The sequence below is a fragment of the Nerophis ophidion genome, linkage group LG12 (genome assembly GCF_033978795.1).
Source record: "Nerophis ophidion isolate RoL-2023_Sa linkage group LG12, RoL_Noph_v1.0, whole genome shotgun sequence".
NCBI lineage: Eukaryota > Metazoa > Chordata > Actinopteri > Syngnathiformes > Syngnathidae > Nerophis > Nerophis ophidion.
Window position 1 is genome coordinate 31,283,567 of NC_084622.1, and position 20,397 is coordinate 31,303,963.

General features: G+C 37.3%; 1 protein-coding gene across 1 annotated transcript; it reads right to left on the reverse strand.

Annotated features, from left to right (window-relative positions):
- Positions 1-979: 979 nt before the first annotated feature.
- Positions 980-16,317, reverse strand: LOC133563811 (homeobox protein DBX1-A-like). The gene is made up of 4 exons (XM_061918081.1): positions 15,760-16,317; positions 13,512-13,613; positions 4,792-4,997; positions 980-1,548 (listed from the first exon to the last, which is right to left on the reverse strand). Exons 1-4 carry the CDS (start codon positions 16,127-16,129, stop codon positions 1,258-1,260), a joined length of 969 nt encoding a protein of 322 aa, XP_061774065.1. The 5' UTR covers positions 16,130-16,317; the 3' UTR covers positions 980-1,257.
- Positions 16,318-20,397: the final 4,080 nt, after the last annotated feature.

The following is a 20,397-nucleotide window of genomic DNA, read 5'->3' on the forward strand; positions in this document are numbered from 1 at the left end:
ATGAGGTGGCGACTTGTCCAGGGTGTACCCCACCTTCCGCCCGAATGCAGCTGAAATAGGCTGCAGCGACCCCAAAAGGGACAAGCGGTAGAAAATGTATGGATGGATGGAATTTTGGAATAAGGCTGTAACATCCCAAAATGGGAAAACAACGAAGCGCTGCGAATACTTTCTGGACGCACTGTATATGTATTTACCTTATTTTGACAGTTTATCTGTCCTTTAAAAAATATTAAAAATAATACCCCCCCCACCCAAGTATGGTAACATTTACTACTGTTCTGACCATCCATTTTCTACTGCTTGTCCCTTTTGGGGTCGCGGGGAGTGCTGGAGCCTATTTCAGCTTCATTCGGGCGGAAGGCGTTGTACACCCTGGACAAGTCGCCACCTCATCGCAGGGCCAACACAGATAGACAGACAACATTCACACTCACATTCACACACTAGGGCCAATTTAGTGTTGCCAATCAACCTATCCCCAGGTGCATGTTTTTGGAGGTTGGAGGAAGCTGGAGTATGCACTCAATCCAAACTATCCATCCATCCATTTTCTACCACTTATTCCCTTTTGGGGTCGCGGGGGGCGCTGGTGCCTATCTCAGCTACAATCGGGCGGAAGGCGGGGTACACCCTGGACAAGTCGCCACCTCATCGCAGCAATCCAAACTAAATAATGTATTTGTTGTGTAGTGGATTGCAACAAAGGGGGAACAAATGCGTTGGAAATTGTTATGAAACGGAAATGAAATAAGACTTGTTCTTCCTACTCCTTTTCGGACATGATGGGATGTTGAATTGTAAACATTTGATATGTACACTGTAACTGTATATCTGTGTACAATAAACCAATTTAAATCCCCAAAACATAACAATCCAAACCAGAGGAGAAGTAAGTAGGGATATCCATGCACTGATTGAAGGTCAATTTTGACATCTTAAAATGAATAAGATTTTTTTCCTTTTTTTCAAGGATTTATTTAGGAAAATAAAGATCAGAAATAGTCTGCAGAATCAACAATAGTGCTTTAGCCTTAGAAGTTAAAACATCGTCTATTCAATCAACGATTCAGAAGATATTTCACAAAGTGTACAAGGTTTCCTAAACTAAATAAAAAAAGTCATTTACAAAACACTGTACAGACATATGGCACCAACTCATCAAACAGCCTTTTACGACAGCAAATATGTCTTCTTATTCATCACTCTTAATGTCACAAAAATTATGATTTGAAAATAATAAAAAAAATCTAGTTATTATGAAACTGTGATTTCTTCACTGCTGGACTGTGACGGAGAAGAGCCATGATGATGATGATGATGATGATGGTGAAGATGTGTGTCCTGGTTCTCCAGCTGTTCTTGCCCTGTGGCTGCAGTCCTGTCTGGTCTGCTGCTGGGACAGTAAGTGCTGCACACGTCTGTGAGGTCCGGGTGGGGGTTGGTCTTAGTGGGGAGGGTTTGCTGGCGACAGCCTCCGCTCGACAGCAGCTCTCGTTCTTTCGAGTTCCTCCATTTCATCCTTCGGTTCTGAAACCAGATCTTCACCTACAACAAACAAAAGTCAAGGTGATAAAATACATGTTCATGTCTTCTACTGACCGATAATAATGATAATAATAATTCATCCGCTTAATAAGCAGTAGAAAATGGATGGATGGATGGATAATAATGATAATAATAATGGCAGTCACCAGCTTTCTTCTTCTTTTTTTTTTTTTTTAAACAAAAACATACTAACTTAAAAAAAACAAAACGCTGCTTTGTGTTTGAGTTAAAAGCATCATTCTAGTTGCCATGGCAACCACAAATGTACAGCAGCCTTAAATGTATCGGGGATTAGAGTACAATAACAATGTTGAATTTAAGACATGAGATTATATTATATCATAATACATATATCATTTTGCCATTAGTTATATATTTTGACCTGGTGTGCATAACAAACATGTTAAAAAGTAACTTAGACTTTACTACTGTAGATAAAAATTTAATGATAAAAAATAAATATATATATATATATATATATATCCATCCATTTTCTACCGCTTAATATATATATATATATATATATATATATATATATATATATATATATATATATATATATATATATATATATATATATATATATATATATATATATATGTATATAGTTGAGGTTTCTGTGGTTTATCCGTTATACAGTGCTCAATACCGGGGCTCTTCAGGGGATTTTTCCCCCGAAGAGCAGGTAAAACCTGTGCCTGTAAGGATTAAATATGTGTGTGTGTGTGTATATATATATGTATATATATATATATATATATATATATATATATATATCCATCTTCTTCCGCTTATCCGGGGTCGGGTCGCGGAGGCAGCAGCCTAAGCAGGGAAGCCCAGACGCTCCTCTCCCCAGCCATTACTTCCAGCTCTTCCCGGGGAATCCTGAGGCTATCCCAAGCCAGCCGGGACATTGAGTCTTCCCAACGTGTCCTGGGTCTTCCCCGTGGCCTCCTACCGGTCGGACTTGCTCGAAACACCTCCCTAGGGAGGCGTTCGGGTGGCATCCTGACCAGATGCCCGAACCACCTTATCTGGCTCCTCTCGATATGGAAGAGCAGCGACTTTACTTTAAGTTCCTCCCGGATGGCGGAGCTTCTCACCCTATCTTTAAGGGAGAGCCCCGCCACACGGCGGAGGAAACTCATTTCGGCCGCTTGTACCCGTGATGTATATATATATATATATATACACATATATATATATATATATATATATATATATATATATATATATATATATATGAGAATATAGTCACGATCAAAAGTTTACATCTACTTGTAAAGAACATAATGTCATGGCTGTCTTGAGTTTCCAATAATTTCTACAACTCTTATTTTTTATGATAGAGTGATTGGAGCACATACTTGTTGGTCACAAAAAACATTCATGAAGTTTGGTTCTTTTATGAATTTATTATGGGTCTACTGAAAATGTGACCAAATCTGCTGGGTCAAACGTATACATACAGCAATGTTAATATTTGGTTACTGCAATAGGGCGTTTTTGGTAGCCATCCACAAGCTTCTGGCAAGATTCTGTTTACATTTTTGACCACTCCTCTTGATAAAATTGGTGCAGTTCAGCTAAATGTGTTGGTTTTCTGACATGGACTTGTTTCTTCAGCATTGTCCACACGTTTAAGTCAGGACTTTGGGAAGACCATTACAAAACCTTTATTCTAGCCTGATTTAGCCATTCCTTTACCACTTTTGACTTGTGTTTGGGTTCATTGTCCTGTTGGAACACCCAACTGCGCCCAAAACCCAACCTCCGTGCTGATGATTTTAGGTTGTCCTGAAGAATTTGGAGATAACCCTCTTTTTTCATTGTCCGATTTACTGTCTGTAAAGCACCAGTTCCATTGGCACCAAAACAGGCCCAGAGCATACTACCACAACCATGCTTGACGGCAGGATGGTGTTCCTGCGATTAAAGGCCTCACCATTTCTCATCCAAACGTATTACTGGGTATTGAGGCCAAACAGCTCCATTTTTATTTCATCTGACATCACATGGACAAAGATAAGACCATCTGGAGGAAAGTTCCGATCAGCGGATTTTGATTAAAAAAAACTTGTTTTAAATTTTTTGATTTTGGGGATGATCACGATCTCTGTCCAGATTGAGACTTTATAAAGGATTATTTACTATTGGGAGGTAGGGCCTTTATAGATACACATTAGTGCTGTCCATGCGGACTGGACACTGGCCGAGAGTTGGTTGGCGGCTGAGAGTGGAGTCGGCTCTCTTGGTTGCTTTGTTGGGTCTGCTCCTGTCTCTGGCCATGCTCCCCCCACCCCAGCAGACGATGGCGTGGAACACCGCAGAGGCCAGCACAGTGTATATGTTTATTTTACTTTTTATTCATAGCTGTATGTAGAAGTAGCTGGTTGTATCCGCTGCTTTAATGTCTTTCATGTCCTTTGTGTTCTTGATGTTTGATGTTTCCCTCTTACACACATGTGAGAGGGATGTGTGCTATGGCTATGAGTTATGTTGTTTTTTTCCCTTGGCCTCAGTCTGGACCTCCTCTCCAGGGCCCAGGCTTAGACCGATTTGTATTTATTTATTTTAATCTTCTATTTTTTTTCTCCCATTCCCCCCCACTTGTTTACCTGTATCTCACCTTTTTTGTAAGGGCCGCTGTAAGCCGGCAGACCCGTCAGCGATTCTGTTCTGTCTCCCTGTAATGTTTGTCTGATCTTGAATGGGATTGTGCTGAAAATTTAAATTTTCCTGAAGGAACTCTCCTGATGGAATAAATAAAGTACTATCTATCTAATCTAATCAAACAGTTTTTTTAAATCAGATTAATGACAATTTAGCATTTTGATTAATCGCAGTAAATTACTTGTGTGCAATAATATATCAACTTGAAAAAGACCCCAATATTTTCATACAAATGCAGTTTTATTGGCAGAATGTCATACAGGATTTTTGTTTATTTTTTACTTGAAATTAAAATAAATTGCATGATTGATCTACATTTATACATGATTAATGCGATAATTTTTGTGATTATTGAATTTTTGGAATCGGATGTCCAGGCTGTACCCCGCCTTCCGCCCGATTGTAGCTGAGATAGGCGCCAGCGCCCCCCGCGACCCCGAAAGGGAATAAGCGGTAGAAAATGGATGGATGGATGGATGTTTTTGAAGCAAAAATACACATAGTGTGGTCTAAGGTTGCGTGCACAGGCGGTCACATGACAACATGTGTCATGTTGTCTTCAGCACGTACCTGGGAGTCTTTGAGTCCCAGTTTCACCGCCAGCTTCTTCCTGTCTGGCTTGCTGATGTACTTCTGCTTCTGGAAAGTTCTCTCTAGGGCTTTTCTTTGGAGGTCCGAGAAGACTGCTCGTCGCAGCATGCCTCGTCTGGGCTTGCCTCTGGGGGCCAGGGGCCATGAAAAGGTTCCCGGGACAGGGACCACAGAGGAGGAGGAGGCTGGAGGCATGAAAATATGGCATGCTGTAAATTTGTGCCAGATGAAAATTCAACACAGCAATGCCATTCAACTGGCGGCCCAGGAATGACACCAAACTGGCCTGGCCCCCTTAAAGGGGAACATTATCACCAAACCTATGCAAGCGTCAATATATACCTTGATATTGCAGAAACAAGACCATGTATTTTTTTAACCTATTTCCGAAATCTAAAAGGGTGAATTTTGGCAAATTAAACGCCTTTCTGTTTATCTGTCTTTTAGCGACGTCGTCAGAACATGACGTCACCGAGGTAACACACCCGCCATATTCATTTTCACATTACAAACACCGGGTCTCAGCGCTGTTATTTTCCGTTTTTTTGACTATATTTTGGAACCTTGGAGACATCATGCCTCGTCGGTGTGTTGTCGGAGGGTGTAACAACACTAACAGGGAGGGATTCAAGTTGCACCACTGGCAATAAATCTGCCGCCAGACCCCCATTGAATTTGCCAGAGTCTCTTCACATTTGACCGACGATCCTAAGACAGACATGGCGCAGATATGTATGGATAACCTGCAGATGCATTTGCAACGATTAAGTCAACGAAATCACAAAGGTGAGTTTTGTTGATGTTGTTGACTTATGTGCTAATCAGACATATTTGGTCACGGCATTACTGCCAGCTAATCGATGCTAACATGCTACGCTAATCAATGCTAACATGCAATTTACGCTAGCTGTATGTACATTTGAAACTAGATACCCACATTTAATGCGAAACAAACACTTACCAATCAACGGATTTAAGTTGCTCCAGTGTCACAAGATGCGAAAGTCCTGATCGTTTGGTCTGTAAATTTGACCGGCGATGCTAATAAGGCAGCCATGCTATGGGCCACTTCATTAGGTACACCCACGCTATGGCCGAATAGCGTCAATAGCTATTCGCTCAATAGCTTCAATTTCTTCATTAAATTTTGTTTTCGCTATCTGCCTCCATACTCCGACCATCTGTTTCAATACATGCGTAATCTGTTGAATCGCTTAAGCCGCTGAGATCCGAGTCTGAATCCGAGCTAATGTCGCTATATCTTGCTGTGGCAACCGCCATGTTGTTTGTATTGGCAGCCCTGTATGATGTCACAGGGAAATGGATAGTGGTTTCGAAGATAGCAAAAATAAGGCACTTTAAAGCTTTATTTAGGGATATTCCGGGACCGGTAAAATTTTGAAAAAAACTGAAAAAACTACAACAAGCCACTGGGAACTGATTTTTATTGTTTTTAACCCTTTTGAAATTGTGATAATGTTCCCCTTTAATTCAAACATTTTTGCAGAAAATTCCTCAAATCTGCAGTCCCTTCCAAGGTTTCACATTGTTCCCATTGGGTTGAGTTTTTTCTTGCACTGATGTGGGATCTGAGCCTAGGATGTCGTTGTGGCTTGTGCAGCCCTTTGAGACATTTGCGATTAAGGGCTATATAAGTCAACTTTGATTGATTGATTGATTGATTGATTGATTGATTGATTGATTGAGTGAGTGCTGCTGATGTGTAGAGGAACTTGGATCACTGTAAACACATTAGCAGATTTTTGCATTGCCATTTTAACCTTGCTAGCAAACATAGAAGACTGGGGTTTAGACTGTGATTTACATAACTGAGGCGTTCCTCAAGGCACCTCTTTAGGGCCCCTTCTTTTTAGCAGTTACAAATGTCTTTTGTAATGTGATTTATGCAACTAAGTAGCTGTAGCGTGTTTACTACAGATGCATTCAGTAGTCATTTGTTCTACTTTTTCAGTCATAGTTTAGTTTAGTTTAGTCTTTATTTGAAGGGACAATGCACGGAAACATTAAGCTAAAAGACAAAGATGTTCTGCACCAGTTTATAGCTAAATAGCTCATTTCCATCTGCAGTCCCTGGCTATCTAAATTAAAGAGATACAAAAAGTCGTAAAATGCCCTTTCATTGACACATACTGATACATTAGAACCACACCTCTCAATTAAATCATACCACATATACAATCCATGCTCTTGTTCACTTCTGTCATCATTTGTAAAAACAATAGTGATTTTAACAGACACAGTTAAACTAGTGGTGTTCCTCAAGGTTCCATTTTAGGTCCTCTCTTTTTCATCATTTGGGCTATTTTTAACCGTTGGTGCACAAGTTCAGTTGAAAAAAACTTGTGAGGGACTCACATTTTTGCAGAAGGCCCCTAAAAACAGCGGAGCGCTCCTGTAACTCCGACAAAATAAATAGACCTAAAATAAGATGTCCACTGTAAAAGATGTTAAAAAGTGAAAGTAGAAGTCCCGTCCACCCGGTCCTTAGCTTTCCGGAACTTTTCAGTTCATTTCAGTTTTAGTTTATTTCCAACATGCATACAATACAATGTAATGCATCGCATATTTCCAGTTGTTTCATTACAGTACGTCCGAAAAGGAGTAGGAAGAAGCTGAGCTTATTTAGTCCTACCCCTTTTCATACCATAGCAATTTTATCCCATTTCCTTGTTCTCTGTAACAGAACAGTGAATAAATAAATGATAAATACACAATATACCATAGTAAGTAAACAAATATTAAATACATGTGGCTCCTAAAACAATTTAGTTGAATATCCATGCAGTAGAGGCTAAATGTTTTGAATATAATGTAAATACATTCATACATACATATATATATATATATATATATATATATATATATATATATATATATATATATATATATATATAGCGCAAATTAATTTAAAACCTCTTCTCACTCCTGCGCTTACCAAAGGCATGCGGTAAAAGTAAGCATGCGCTAATTATTTTAAAACCTGTTCTCACTCCGGCACTTACCAAAGGCATGCAGTAAAAATTTGAGTGTGATGTAAGCTTTTACCTTAAATCCTACTGAATAGCTCTTAATCTTCTTCCCTTTATGCGATTTCAAATTACCGGTATTGAAATTAGCCTCCTCCATTTTGAAAATGATGACAGGGGAAGTGTCACTCGTGAAATCACGAGTTTGACCAGGCAATAATACTAAGCACTCGCTAACTATTTTGCTAAGCGAGTTTGACCCGGCAGTAATTCAAGGCAGGCGCATACTATATGCCCTGCGGCAATTCAAGGAAATATGTTTTTTTTTTTAAAACATTTTGCATATATATATATATATATTAAAAAAATTATATATATGTATATATATATATATATATATATATATATATATATATATATATATATATATATATATATATATATATATATATATATATATATATATGCTAAATGTTTAAAAAAGTCAAGGTTTCTGTTGTTTAGCCGTTATACAGTGCTCAATACCGGGGTAGAGCGGAATATACGTTAGGTTTCCCTGCTCCTCAGGGGATTTTAAAATCCCCTGACGAGCATGGAAACCTGCGAAACAGGCTTGTAGGGATAATATAGGCTCTCAGTTTTTTCCTGACCTAATGTATATATACACACACACACACATATATATATATATATATATATACTGTATATATATATACTGTATATATATATATATATTAGGGCTGGGCAACGATTAAACATTTTAATCGAAGTTAATCGCACTATTTCTCTGATTAATCGCGATTAACTGCATTGTATACGCAAAGCCCAATAATGAATTCAAAAGTAGTGTGTAGTGCACCTTTATTGGAATATTCTCCCACATGAACAAAAGCACCAAAACATTTGTTGTGCAAACACAATTTAAATCAGTCCTTGTTAAACAGTAGCAGTTAAATAGCATATTTTATGAAAATCAACTCAAAAAATGTAAATACAAACATTTAAGCTTATTGCCACTGCCAGGGTATTTAAGTTATCCTGTTTGTTATGGAAAATAAATATAATCTACATACAAATCTCTGAGCCACAATCATAACATCTGAACAGGCAATTTCTGAGGTAACAGCAGAATGTATTTTTTTTTTAACAGGGATCTTATGTTTAAAAAACCTATATTATAGGTAGTGGGCTGTTTTAGGGAATTTTTGATCAAATTATCCGTAGTAGCAATATTAATAATGTTGTGTTTATTCTGCATAGTGCACTTCAAATAATTATGACCATATCTAAGAATTGATATGATGGGAATTTTCCGATTGTTTGCTTGGTGCTTTGATAAACTGAACGCATATACATGGTACTATATTGTGATGTTATGAGCCAGGGAATAAAATAACTACCCTACCCAGCATGCAACAGGAGTGACGAGCATGCGCGGCATCTTGTATGTTGTGATATGCACGCTCTGAAAGTAAAAGTTAAGAACTCATCCAACACTCCTCGTCTGCATTATTGATAAATAGACAGACAACACATATACTCCGCTGCTTCACAGGCCGCTGGATGTAGCCGGCAAAGTATTCCCATGCTAGCTAGCCGGTCTAGCAAGCACGCCTCATTCAGTCCAAAACGGCCCGATCTATCCACATTCAGAATTGTCTGGCGGTCGTAAGTGATCCCGGAGTGACCACGCTGTAAGCCAGCCATGAAATTTGCAGAATTGTCCGGTATTTTTGCCAAATGTTCCAACTTTACCAAGAGCCCCGCGACGCCGGGCGACGCCATCTTTATAAGAAAAGGCGTTAACAAAATAAAAGCATGTAAACAACATACGCAAATGTGCGATAAAATAATTGTCGGCGTTAATAGATTGATGAGTTAACTCATAATTAACGCATTAATTTGCCCACCCCTAATATATATATAATATAATAATATGATATATCAGTATATATTACATACTGAATATATAATATGTAAATATTACATATGTTATATTTCATATTGTTACCATGGTACATTTTTTGTCTACTTTATACCAGCATTGTCCTTTCCATCCTTTGTAACTTAGCTACTGTGTGGAACAATTTGCCTTAATTGTCGATCAATCAACAATCCGTTGTGGTGAAGAAGGAGCTGAGCCGGAAGGCAAAACTCTCAATTTACCGGTCGATCTACGTTCCCATCCTCACCTATGGTCATGAGCTTTGGGTCATGACCGAAAGGATAAGATCACGGGTACAAGCGGCCGAAATGAGTTTCCTCCGCCGGGTGGCGGGGCTCTCCCTTAGAGATAGGGTGAGAAGCTCTGCCATCCGGGAGCAACTCAAAGTAAAGCCGCTGCTCCTTCACATCGAGAGGAGCCAGATGAGGTGGTTCGGGCATCTGGTCAGGATGCCACCCGAACGCCTACCTAGGGAGGTGTTTAGGGCACGTCCAACCGGTAGGAGGCCACGGGGAAGACCCAGGACACGTTGGGAAGACTATGTCTCCCGGCTGGCCTGGGAACGCCTCGGGATCCCCCGGGAAGAGCTAGATGAAGTGGCTGGGGAGAGGGAAGTCTGGGTTTCCCTGCTTAGGCTGTTGCCCCCGCGACCCGACCTCGGATAAGCGGAAGATGATGGATGGATGGATGGATGTCGATCAATAAAGTTGGTCTAAGTCTAATATTTAGCGAAAGGCTCTGCATTTTTTCTGCATTCAGCACAGGACGATTAATCAGAAATCAGTGATATTTCCATTACTGACCCTTTAAATTCTTGACTATTACTAAATGTAAACTTTTTCTTCTTCTCCTCCTTGTCTTGGCGCTCCAGCAGCGCTCCTGCTGTCAGTAAAGCGGCGTCGTCTTGACTCTGCCTTCCAATAGAATTGTCTTGGCTGAGATGGGATGTTTAAAAGTCCAATTTGTCAAGCGGCACAAACAGAGCCCATGCTAATGAGAGCGGCCCTCCAAAGCCGCGCTCACACTACCTCTAATGAAGCATGAAGGGGGCTTGCAAAGGCTGCAAATGCATAGAAAAAGCTGATTGTGTTTCAAAGAATTGAGTGGAGAAGGCTGTCGACATGCCAGTATATTACAGGCCCATTAAAGGCAGGTCGGCATAATGTGGCGCTGTTAAAAGGCTTTAGCTGCTGGGAGCTTAGAGATGTTGCCTCAGTTATGTACCTGCCTTCACACTAATGCAGATGTTATGTGCTGCATGTCAATAAAGCCCCACTTTGGTGAGATAATTGATGTGGATGTGATGAAGAGGTGTCTTTACACACAGCACTACTAATGCGAGGCATAGCTATAAATATGTGTGTGTGTGTGTGTGTGTGTGTGTTTGTGTGTGTGTGTGTGGGTGGGTGTGTTGTGGCTCCTATTGGTCACGGTGCTGGGAGTTTTGTGAGCTTGGTAGAGGAGCTTGGTGGGAAAAGGACAGCGCGTGAAGAGGCGCCGAGGTCCCGAGCTGGGAAGATACCCGCCTCACATTAAAACCATGACAAACGGCACTAATATATTTCCAGCGTGACAAACTGGACTAATTTGTAGATAACGACAACTGGTGATAATGTCAGCCGGCAGAGTGTCCCCCTAAAAGGGGCTTCAAATTGGCAGAGTTGATTCCGGGCTATGCCCTCGCTAAAAGGCGGACAATGTCTTGAAAAAAAAAAAAAGGCAACTTGCAATCGACGTTTGGAGTGATTTTTTTCACCCCCCTGTCTCGAATCGTGCATGTCAAATTTGCAGTTTTTTTTTTTAGGTCCAGAAATGAAGCCTATTTCCTAACCAAAACACAATCTGACAAAAGTCATTTTGCATTGACAAAAAATAAACAGTTTGGATTGACACTGCCAGAACGGTATGGATTTTCCAGAGTGTTTTTTATTAACATTTGTATTAATAAAGGGCCTTTTTGACAACACTTTTCGGTTATTTAGGGCCACTACGGGGTCCATCACACACACATATAAATAGCTATACATATATGAATATATACAGTATATATATATATTTATTTATATGTATACTGTATACAGTATATATATACAGTATATATGTGTAAGTATATAAATCTATATCTATATGGATATATATACATCTACATAGTTGTATGTATATATATATATATATATATATATATATATATATGTATATATATATATATATATATATATATATATATATATAAATATACATATGTGTATACATACATATATATATATATATATATATATACACTTATTGACTGACTTGCCGATGATGTCACGTTATCAATGCAAAAATACATTTTTAGTCAATGTGTTTTACCTGAGCGGCTAGGAGACACCGAGAGTAAGAAGCGGTAGAAAATGGATGACAAAGAACAGATTTTAGAAAATAATAATAAATAAATTAATATGTATTTATATTTTTTGTATTTTTTATTTTGGACGCTGGCGGGCCATATCTCGGGGACTCCTGGTTTACAGTATATTTTCAAGTAAGGATTGGAGGATTTCATTTAAACAGCAACTCAAACCCCTGCAATATTGATGTGGATAATATTGAGGACTGAACATTTAGACAAGTGACATTGAAATTAGAATGGAACACTTTATCGTCATCAAACATGAGAGCGTGACAAAAATTACAGTTATTTATGATTTTATCATATACATTTATTATTACAAATTTAGTGACGTCACTTATGATTTTGCCTCAAGACAGCAATAATTTGGAGTATTTTGTCATTCAATGGTGGTAAAGTGGTTGGATTGTGTTTATTTGGTTTTAAGATTTTGCACATTTTTTATTAAGGTTGATTTTTTTTCCTCACAATTACACACATTTTTAAGTCGATATTTATATTTGTTTCGGGGTTATTCTGTATTTGACAGTGTCCTAATAATTACCCATAATACTTATTTATTGTTTAAATTGTTATCAAATAAAGAGATTCACCTTTGTTAATTGCTTATCTTTATTTTGCAGCATATATTGTAGCAGTTGTGCGGGCACTATTTTAGGACTTTATGGCATCATACTGATAGATGTTATGCTTTACCTTATTTAGCTACTGTACATCGGTCAAAATGTAAGACATGCCTTCTGACTATGATGCAGTGCATATGTCTTATTGATTGGCAGATACCTCAAAGGCGAATAAATTGTCATTAGATTGCTCAGGTGTACACGTTACAGGCAGTCATGATGTAATCAGCAATAAAAAAACAGCATTAATAATATTTTATAATTTTCATAGAGATATAATTCTATAATTTAGTCTGTTGTGTCTGAAGGGAATGTTTTCTGTCTATTCGTGTTAGCCCTGTGATGAGGTGGCGACTTGTCCAGGGTGTACACCGCCTTCTGCCCGGATGCAGCTGAGATAGGAACAAGCGTTAGAAAATGGATGGATGGATAGACTTTAGTCTGTTTATTTCATCTGGTGTCACAGTGATCAGGGCCTTCAAATGAAGACTAGATGTGTATATCCTGAACTAGAATGTATTTTTTTTCAATTTAGTTTTTTTTCAACAAATGATATGAAGTATATTTTAATTATTTGCAGTGCTTCTAAAAATGCATATTATGACTAGTATCAGTGCCTTTGGCAATGAATATAAAAACAATATGTTTGGTATAGGATTTCATTTGCTCACTGCTACTTGTACTGCAGTTTGAGCATGACTGATTATTATATACAAAATGATGGATTCTAAATAATCAAGCTGAAGTCCTACCTGTGAAATACGAAGTTCTGATGAAAGGATGTAGACTTGCATCCAGGAATGGTAGTGGAAATGATTTGGTCTGCAAACTGTGGACTGCAGGAGAAGAGCAACCTAGAAAATATACATAAACTGCATGAAACACACTATAGTATATAGTATAATTGTTAGTAGTATTTATACAGTATTTACTATTATTGAATGCATTAATAAATAAATATGAATATTATACGGATGTTATACTGTATATATTATGGTGCTACAAATGACGATTCATGCCTGAATTGCAAGTCTTATTTATTTTGATAGTAAATGGACTTATATATTTCAAAAATCAATTAAAAAAGAGTCAAGATAAGCTTTTTATGACAAGGTTTTGTTTTTATTTTATACCAAATAATATATTGCAAGAATCAGTTTGAATTGAGAATCAATTCTGAAACAAATCCCCACCCCAAGAGTCAAGATCTAATTCAATCGTGAGTTGTTGTAAGATTCCTTTACCTAGTATATCAGAATATTCTATATTCATATTGAGGGTGTCTTTACAGTCCAAAATGTTTCCTCCCACTGTGGGACTCATGCAGAAAAAGGCGGGGGGCAACATTGTGTGCATTAAAGACGCTTAAAACAATCTAATGTATGCTCTTAGCTTTATGTGTTGGATGAGGATAATGAATGAATGAATGTAATATTTATTTAATAGGGAATTAGTTGTATTTTTGCTGTCTAATAAAAAAATTAGCTGCAGGTGATAAATTGCCATCTCTGGTCAAGAAAAATGCAAAGATTATCAAAATTAAAAAAATGTATTTAATTGCAAATATGCACACTAAAAAATCCATCCATCCATCCATTTTTCTACCGCTTGTCCTTTTTGGGATCGCGGGGGTCGCTGGCGCCTATCTCAGCTGCATTCGGGCGGTAGGCGAAAAATGTTGGGTTGAAAATAACCCAATTTTAACCTAACTGTTGGTTCAGAAAAGGGCAAACCCCTTATTTGAGTTATCTTAATTCAACATTTTGGGTTAATTTTATCAACCCAACTTTTGCGTTGAATTATTTAACCAAAAAGTTGAGTTATGATAACTTAAAGTTGGGTTATTCCCAACCAAACAATTGTGTTGCACAATTTATTGCTCTTTGACCCACTAGTTTGTTAAAAATGATAAATGTTACTGCTGGTTCGTCCTACTCCTTCCCAACTCCTGATCAAAAGTATTTTTATTCCATTAAAATATACTCAAAAGCAAGATATGAGGGACATTTTTTTTTTTTTACAAGAATTGCCGTGTATGGTCATAATAATTCTATACAGCATGCCCAAATATATTCATGTACATAAGATGTGTGATTGTAAATAATGTTAATGAGATGAATCCTTAATAAAATTCCCTTAAAAAAAAGCGCTTTACCCCAACATGCGTTACTCATTGAAAAACAACCCAGAAATTGAGTTAAAATAATACCATTATAACCCCATAAATTGAGTTCTCTTAATAAAAGTGGTTGAACACTAATCACAATTGTATTATACCACATGTTTTTTTTTTGTTTGTTGTTTGTTTTATGGTCTGTGCTTATGGTATGCTTGTAATGTGTAATATATTGTGATTTATGGATTATTTTGTATCATGACCTGTTGAATGTTTACCGTATGAACCTGCCTTAGGACAAAGGATGAAAATGAGCTATTGTGCTAATAACTCTGGCATATTTACATTGCTGCTCTATGTTGATGAATATCCATTATCGCAATTCAAATAAATAAATAAATAAATAAAATAAATGAAACCCCCCCCCCTTCCAAAACACTCTGAACTCATAAATTGGGTTATTAAAATAACCCAGCATTTTTTAGTCTGTACTGTATAATTCAATACATCCTATAAATAAATAAGATAAATATTCATTTTAATCTGCACACATTTTACCATTTTAATAAAAAAATGTATATAGAATGATACATGTTTTATTATGAAGTAATGTATAAATTATTAATTATTTTGTTAATTTATATTGTTTAAAAAAATAATGCTTATTTTTACATTTTATATTGTTTAAAAATATGTGTGTAATGTATGTATGTTATATGTCCAGACACTTCATATTTTTTAGTAAATGTTTAAAAATCAACATACTACCTTTCATACAAAATGAAGAATATACAAATTACAGTACGTACACGACGAAAACATTATTAATATTATTCCCATCCAGGAAAAAAAACAGTTTTTAACTATCTCAACGCGTTCCTCACCCATCCGTGCGGACGGTGCCAGGATGGCGCTGACGCCGAACTTGAGGCAGCTGGAGGCGGGGCAGGCAGACTGCGGAGAGTCGCTGTTGTGGTTCGGCTGACCGGAGCTCTGAAACCCGGAACACGCGGGACTCGGTCCCAGCGCCCGGGATGAGGCACTCGGCTCCAGGCTGAGCGATAAGAATTCTCGGGGGGTTGCGGCGGAGAACGTCCGTTGAATGTAACTGTACGCCGGCTGGCTAATTCGCAGAAGATCCTCCACGCGGTACCCGGACGGAAGTGACCGGGGAAGAGGGGAGGTCAGCGCGGCCGGAGGGCACAGCAGGTCCGGGTAGAGAGGCGGCGGTAAGGCGCTGCACGGAAACATCATGACTGCTGCCTGCTGAGGAACTTGCAAAACTTCCTGTGCCACCTGTGTACTTACTGCGAGCAACTTTTTGCCCGTTCCAAAGATTTTATACAAGCGACTTTAGCTCTCATGTTTATCGGCCAGCCCATTTGTGCGGAGGCTATAAAAAGGTGCAGGACCTGGGATTGGTCAACACTTCTCTGTCCTTGGTCTAGTTCAGGGGTCGGTACCCCAAAATGTTGAAAGAGCCATATTGGAAAAAAAAAAAAAAAAAAAAAAAATCTGTTTGGAACTGCAACAAATTAAAAGTGTTATAATGAAGGCAACATATGATGTAATTGTCTATATTAGCCTACTATCAAAATGACTTTAAGTCTTATATAAGTGTTATAATGAAGGCAACATATGATGTAAGTGTCTATATTAGCCTACTATCAAAATGACTTTAAGTCTTATATAAGTGTTATAATGAAGGCAACATATGATGTAAGTGTCTATAGTAGCCTACTATCAAAATTACTTTAAGTCTTATATAAGTGTTATCAATCAATCAATCAATGTTTACTTATATAGCCCTAAATCACTAGTGTCTCAAAGGGCTGATAATGAAGGCAAAACATGATGTAAGTATCAATATTAGATACAAATTATTCTACTATCAAAATGACTTTAAAGGGCTTATATAAGTGTTATAATGAAGGCAACACATGATGTAAGTGTCTATATTAGCCTACTATCAAAATGACTTTAAAAGCCTAATAAGTGTTATAATGAAGGCAACACATGATGTAAGTGTCTATATTAGCCTACTATCAAAATGACTTTAAGTCTTATATAAGTGTTATAATGAAGGCAACACATGATGTAAGTGTCAATTTTAGATACAATTATCCTACCATCAAAATGACTTTAAAGGTATTATATAAGTGTTATAATGAAGGCAACACATGATGTAAGTGTCAATATTAGATATATTAGCCTATTTTCAAAATGACTTTAAAGGTCTTATACAAGTGTTATAATGAAAGCAACACATGATGTAAGTGTCTATATTAGCTTACTATCAAGATGACTTTAAAGGTCTTATATAAGTGTTATAATGAAGGCAACACATGATGAAAGTGTCTATATTAGCCTACTATCAAAATGACTTTAAGTCTTATATAAGTGTTATAATGAAGGCAACACATGATGTAAGTGTCAATATTAGATACAATTATCCTACCATCAAAATGACTTTAAAGGTATTATATAAGTGTTATAATGAAGGCAACACATGATGTAAGTGTCAATATTAGATATATTAGCCTACTTTCAAAATGACTTTAAAGGTCTTATACAAGTGTTATAATGAAAGCAACACATGATGTAAGTGTCTATATTAGCTTACTATCAAGATGACTTTAAAGGTCTTATATAAGTGTTATAATGAAGGCAACACATGATGTAAGTGTCTATATTAGCCTACTATCAAAATGACTTTAAGTCTTATATAAGTGTTATAATGAAGGCAACACATGATGTAAGTGTCAATATTAGATACAATTATCCTACTATCAAAATGACTTTAAAGGTATTATATAAGTGTTATAATGAAGGCAACACATGATGTAAGTGTCAATATTAGATATATTAGCCTACTTTCAAAATGACTTTAAAGGTCTTATACAAGTGTTATAATGAAAGCAACACATGATGTAAGTGTCTATATTAGCTTACTATCAAGATGACTTTAAAGGTCTTATATAAGTGTTATAATGAAGGCAACACATGATGTAAGTGTCTATATTAGCCTACTATCAAAATGACTTTAAGTCTTATATAAGTGTTATAATGAAGGCAACACATGATGTAAGTGTCAATATTAGATACAATTATCCTTCAAACAAAATGACTTTAAAGGTATTATATAAGTGTTATAATGAAGGCAACACATGATGTAAGTGTCAATATTAGATATATTAGCCTACTTTCAAAATGACTTTAAAGGTCTTATACAAGTGTTATAATGAAAGCAACACATGATGTAAGTGTCCATATTAGCTTACTATCAATATGACTTTAAAGGTCTTATATAAGTGTTATAATGAAGGCAACACATGATGTAAGTGTCTATATTAGCCTACTATCAACATGACTTTAAGTCTTATATAAGTGTTATAATGAAGGCAACACATGATGTAAGTGTCAATATTAGATACAATTATCCTACCATCAAAATGACTTTAAAGGGAATCATTTTTGGTGATTGAACCCCCAATTCCAACACTTGATGCTGAGTGCCAAGCAGGGAAGTAATGGGTCCCGTTTTGATAGTCTTTGGTAGGACTCGGCCGGGGTTTGAACTCCCAACCAACCGATCTCAGGGCTCACACTCTAACCACTAGGCCACTGAGTAGGTGTAGATGTGCGTGTCCAAGTTTAAGGAAACGGCAGGCTGTCTTCTTCTGTCTTCTTTGCGAGCCCGGTAACGTTTGCTGTGGTCTGGAACAACACAGCACACAAACAACTATGAGAAATGCAGCCAATATTACATACAGATAATGTGTCATGAAACATGCAAATATAAATTAAATACACAGACGACATATGTAAATGAAATTAAATGAGCTCAAATATACCTACAAATGAGGCATAATGATGCAATATGTACATACAGCTAGCCTAAATAGCATCGATGAACTTGCAGTCATGGATTGACCAAATATACCTGATAAGCACTCCAGCAAATCAATAAACTGAACAAAGCTCACCTTTGTGCATTCATGCACAGCATAAAACGTTTGGTGGACAAAATGAGACAAAGAAGGAGTGACATAAAACACGCCTTTCTGTGGCAGCATCGGAGAAAGTTGTACATGTAAACAAACTACGATGAGTTCAAGGATCGCTAAAATTAGTAGGACAAAACGGTGCTTGCCAAATACTCTCATCAGTGAAGCATGTATAACAAACAGTGGGATTTCTAACAATTAGGAAAGTTTGTGTCATGTTTGTTCTCCTACAGCATATCTATTTAAACTAAAAATATATTTTTTCTTCATCTATTTCCATTTCCACACATCTCTAAAAGAGGTCTAGAGAACCACTCGGTTGGCGCTAAAGCACGCGGCTCGAGAGCAGCAGGTTGCTGACCCCCTGTCTTGTTGGACTTAGGGGGAAGAATCAGAATCAGAATCAGACATACTGTTACACACTACACCCTGTTTTTTACTGGCATATACAGTATTTTCATCATATTTGAGGTATAGCTGAAAAGGGAAAAAAAAAGGTTTGTGGCGCAGTTAGGCAACATGTGTGAAGATGCCATCTCCCAGAAGTAAAAAGTGCAAGATTTCTTAAACAGGACTAGAGACATGAGTCTTTGGGGTCATGTGACAAGAAGTGTGACTAATGTTATTTCACTCTGTCTAACATCTTTTAATTTCATTACTGACGCACAGTTAATCCCTCAAGTGGAGATATTGTTGTACTTTTTTTTCTGTGTAAGGACATTTATACAGAAAATGGAATATTTTTTTAATTTTTATTTTAGTTTGTCTTGTCCAGCTTCTCAGGCAAATCATATAGTTGATGCATATTCCCATATTGGCTTTACAGATTTACTTTACAAAAGAGAAGTGTGGGATACTTCTCTTGTTGCCTTATTTGTATTTGACTTTATTAAATGGATTTATATTAATGTCTGGTGCAGCCGGGCCGCAGCAGGAGGGGATAGAAAGAGAAAAAAAAGGAATACAGAGGGGGAAATTGTGGGGACAAGAGGGGGATAAGACAAATAGACAACAACAACAAACACAACAATAACAATAACAACAATAGAACAACATCAGCAAATAGTATATGTACAAATTGTCATGATCTGTGGTCTGGATCATGTTTTTTATTTTCAGTGTAAGACTCCTTTGGTTCCTGTTTTTTGTGCACCCTTGTTTGTTTTGGTTACCATGGTTACTTATTATTTTCACCTGCCTCTGATTAGTGTTCGCCCGCTCACCTGCTGCCTGAGCACTAATCAGAGGCATTATTTAAACCTGCCTTGCGCTCCAGTCAGTGCTGAAGTATTGTTTGCTGTATGCTATGGACTGTTTTTTTTGGAAGCTGAGAGCTATTCCCTGGATCCTGACTCCTGTCCCTGTTTGCTGTTTCCTGGTTTCTAGTTTGTGTTTTCCTTGCCTTTTTTTTTTTTTAACATTAAAACCATGTTTTCATTTACCAAGCCTGTCATCACTGCATCTTGGGGTTCGTCACCACCACTTCGTGACACAAATATGATGGTAAACGTGATA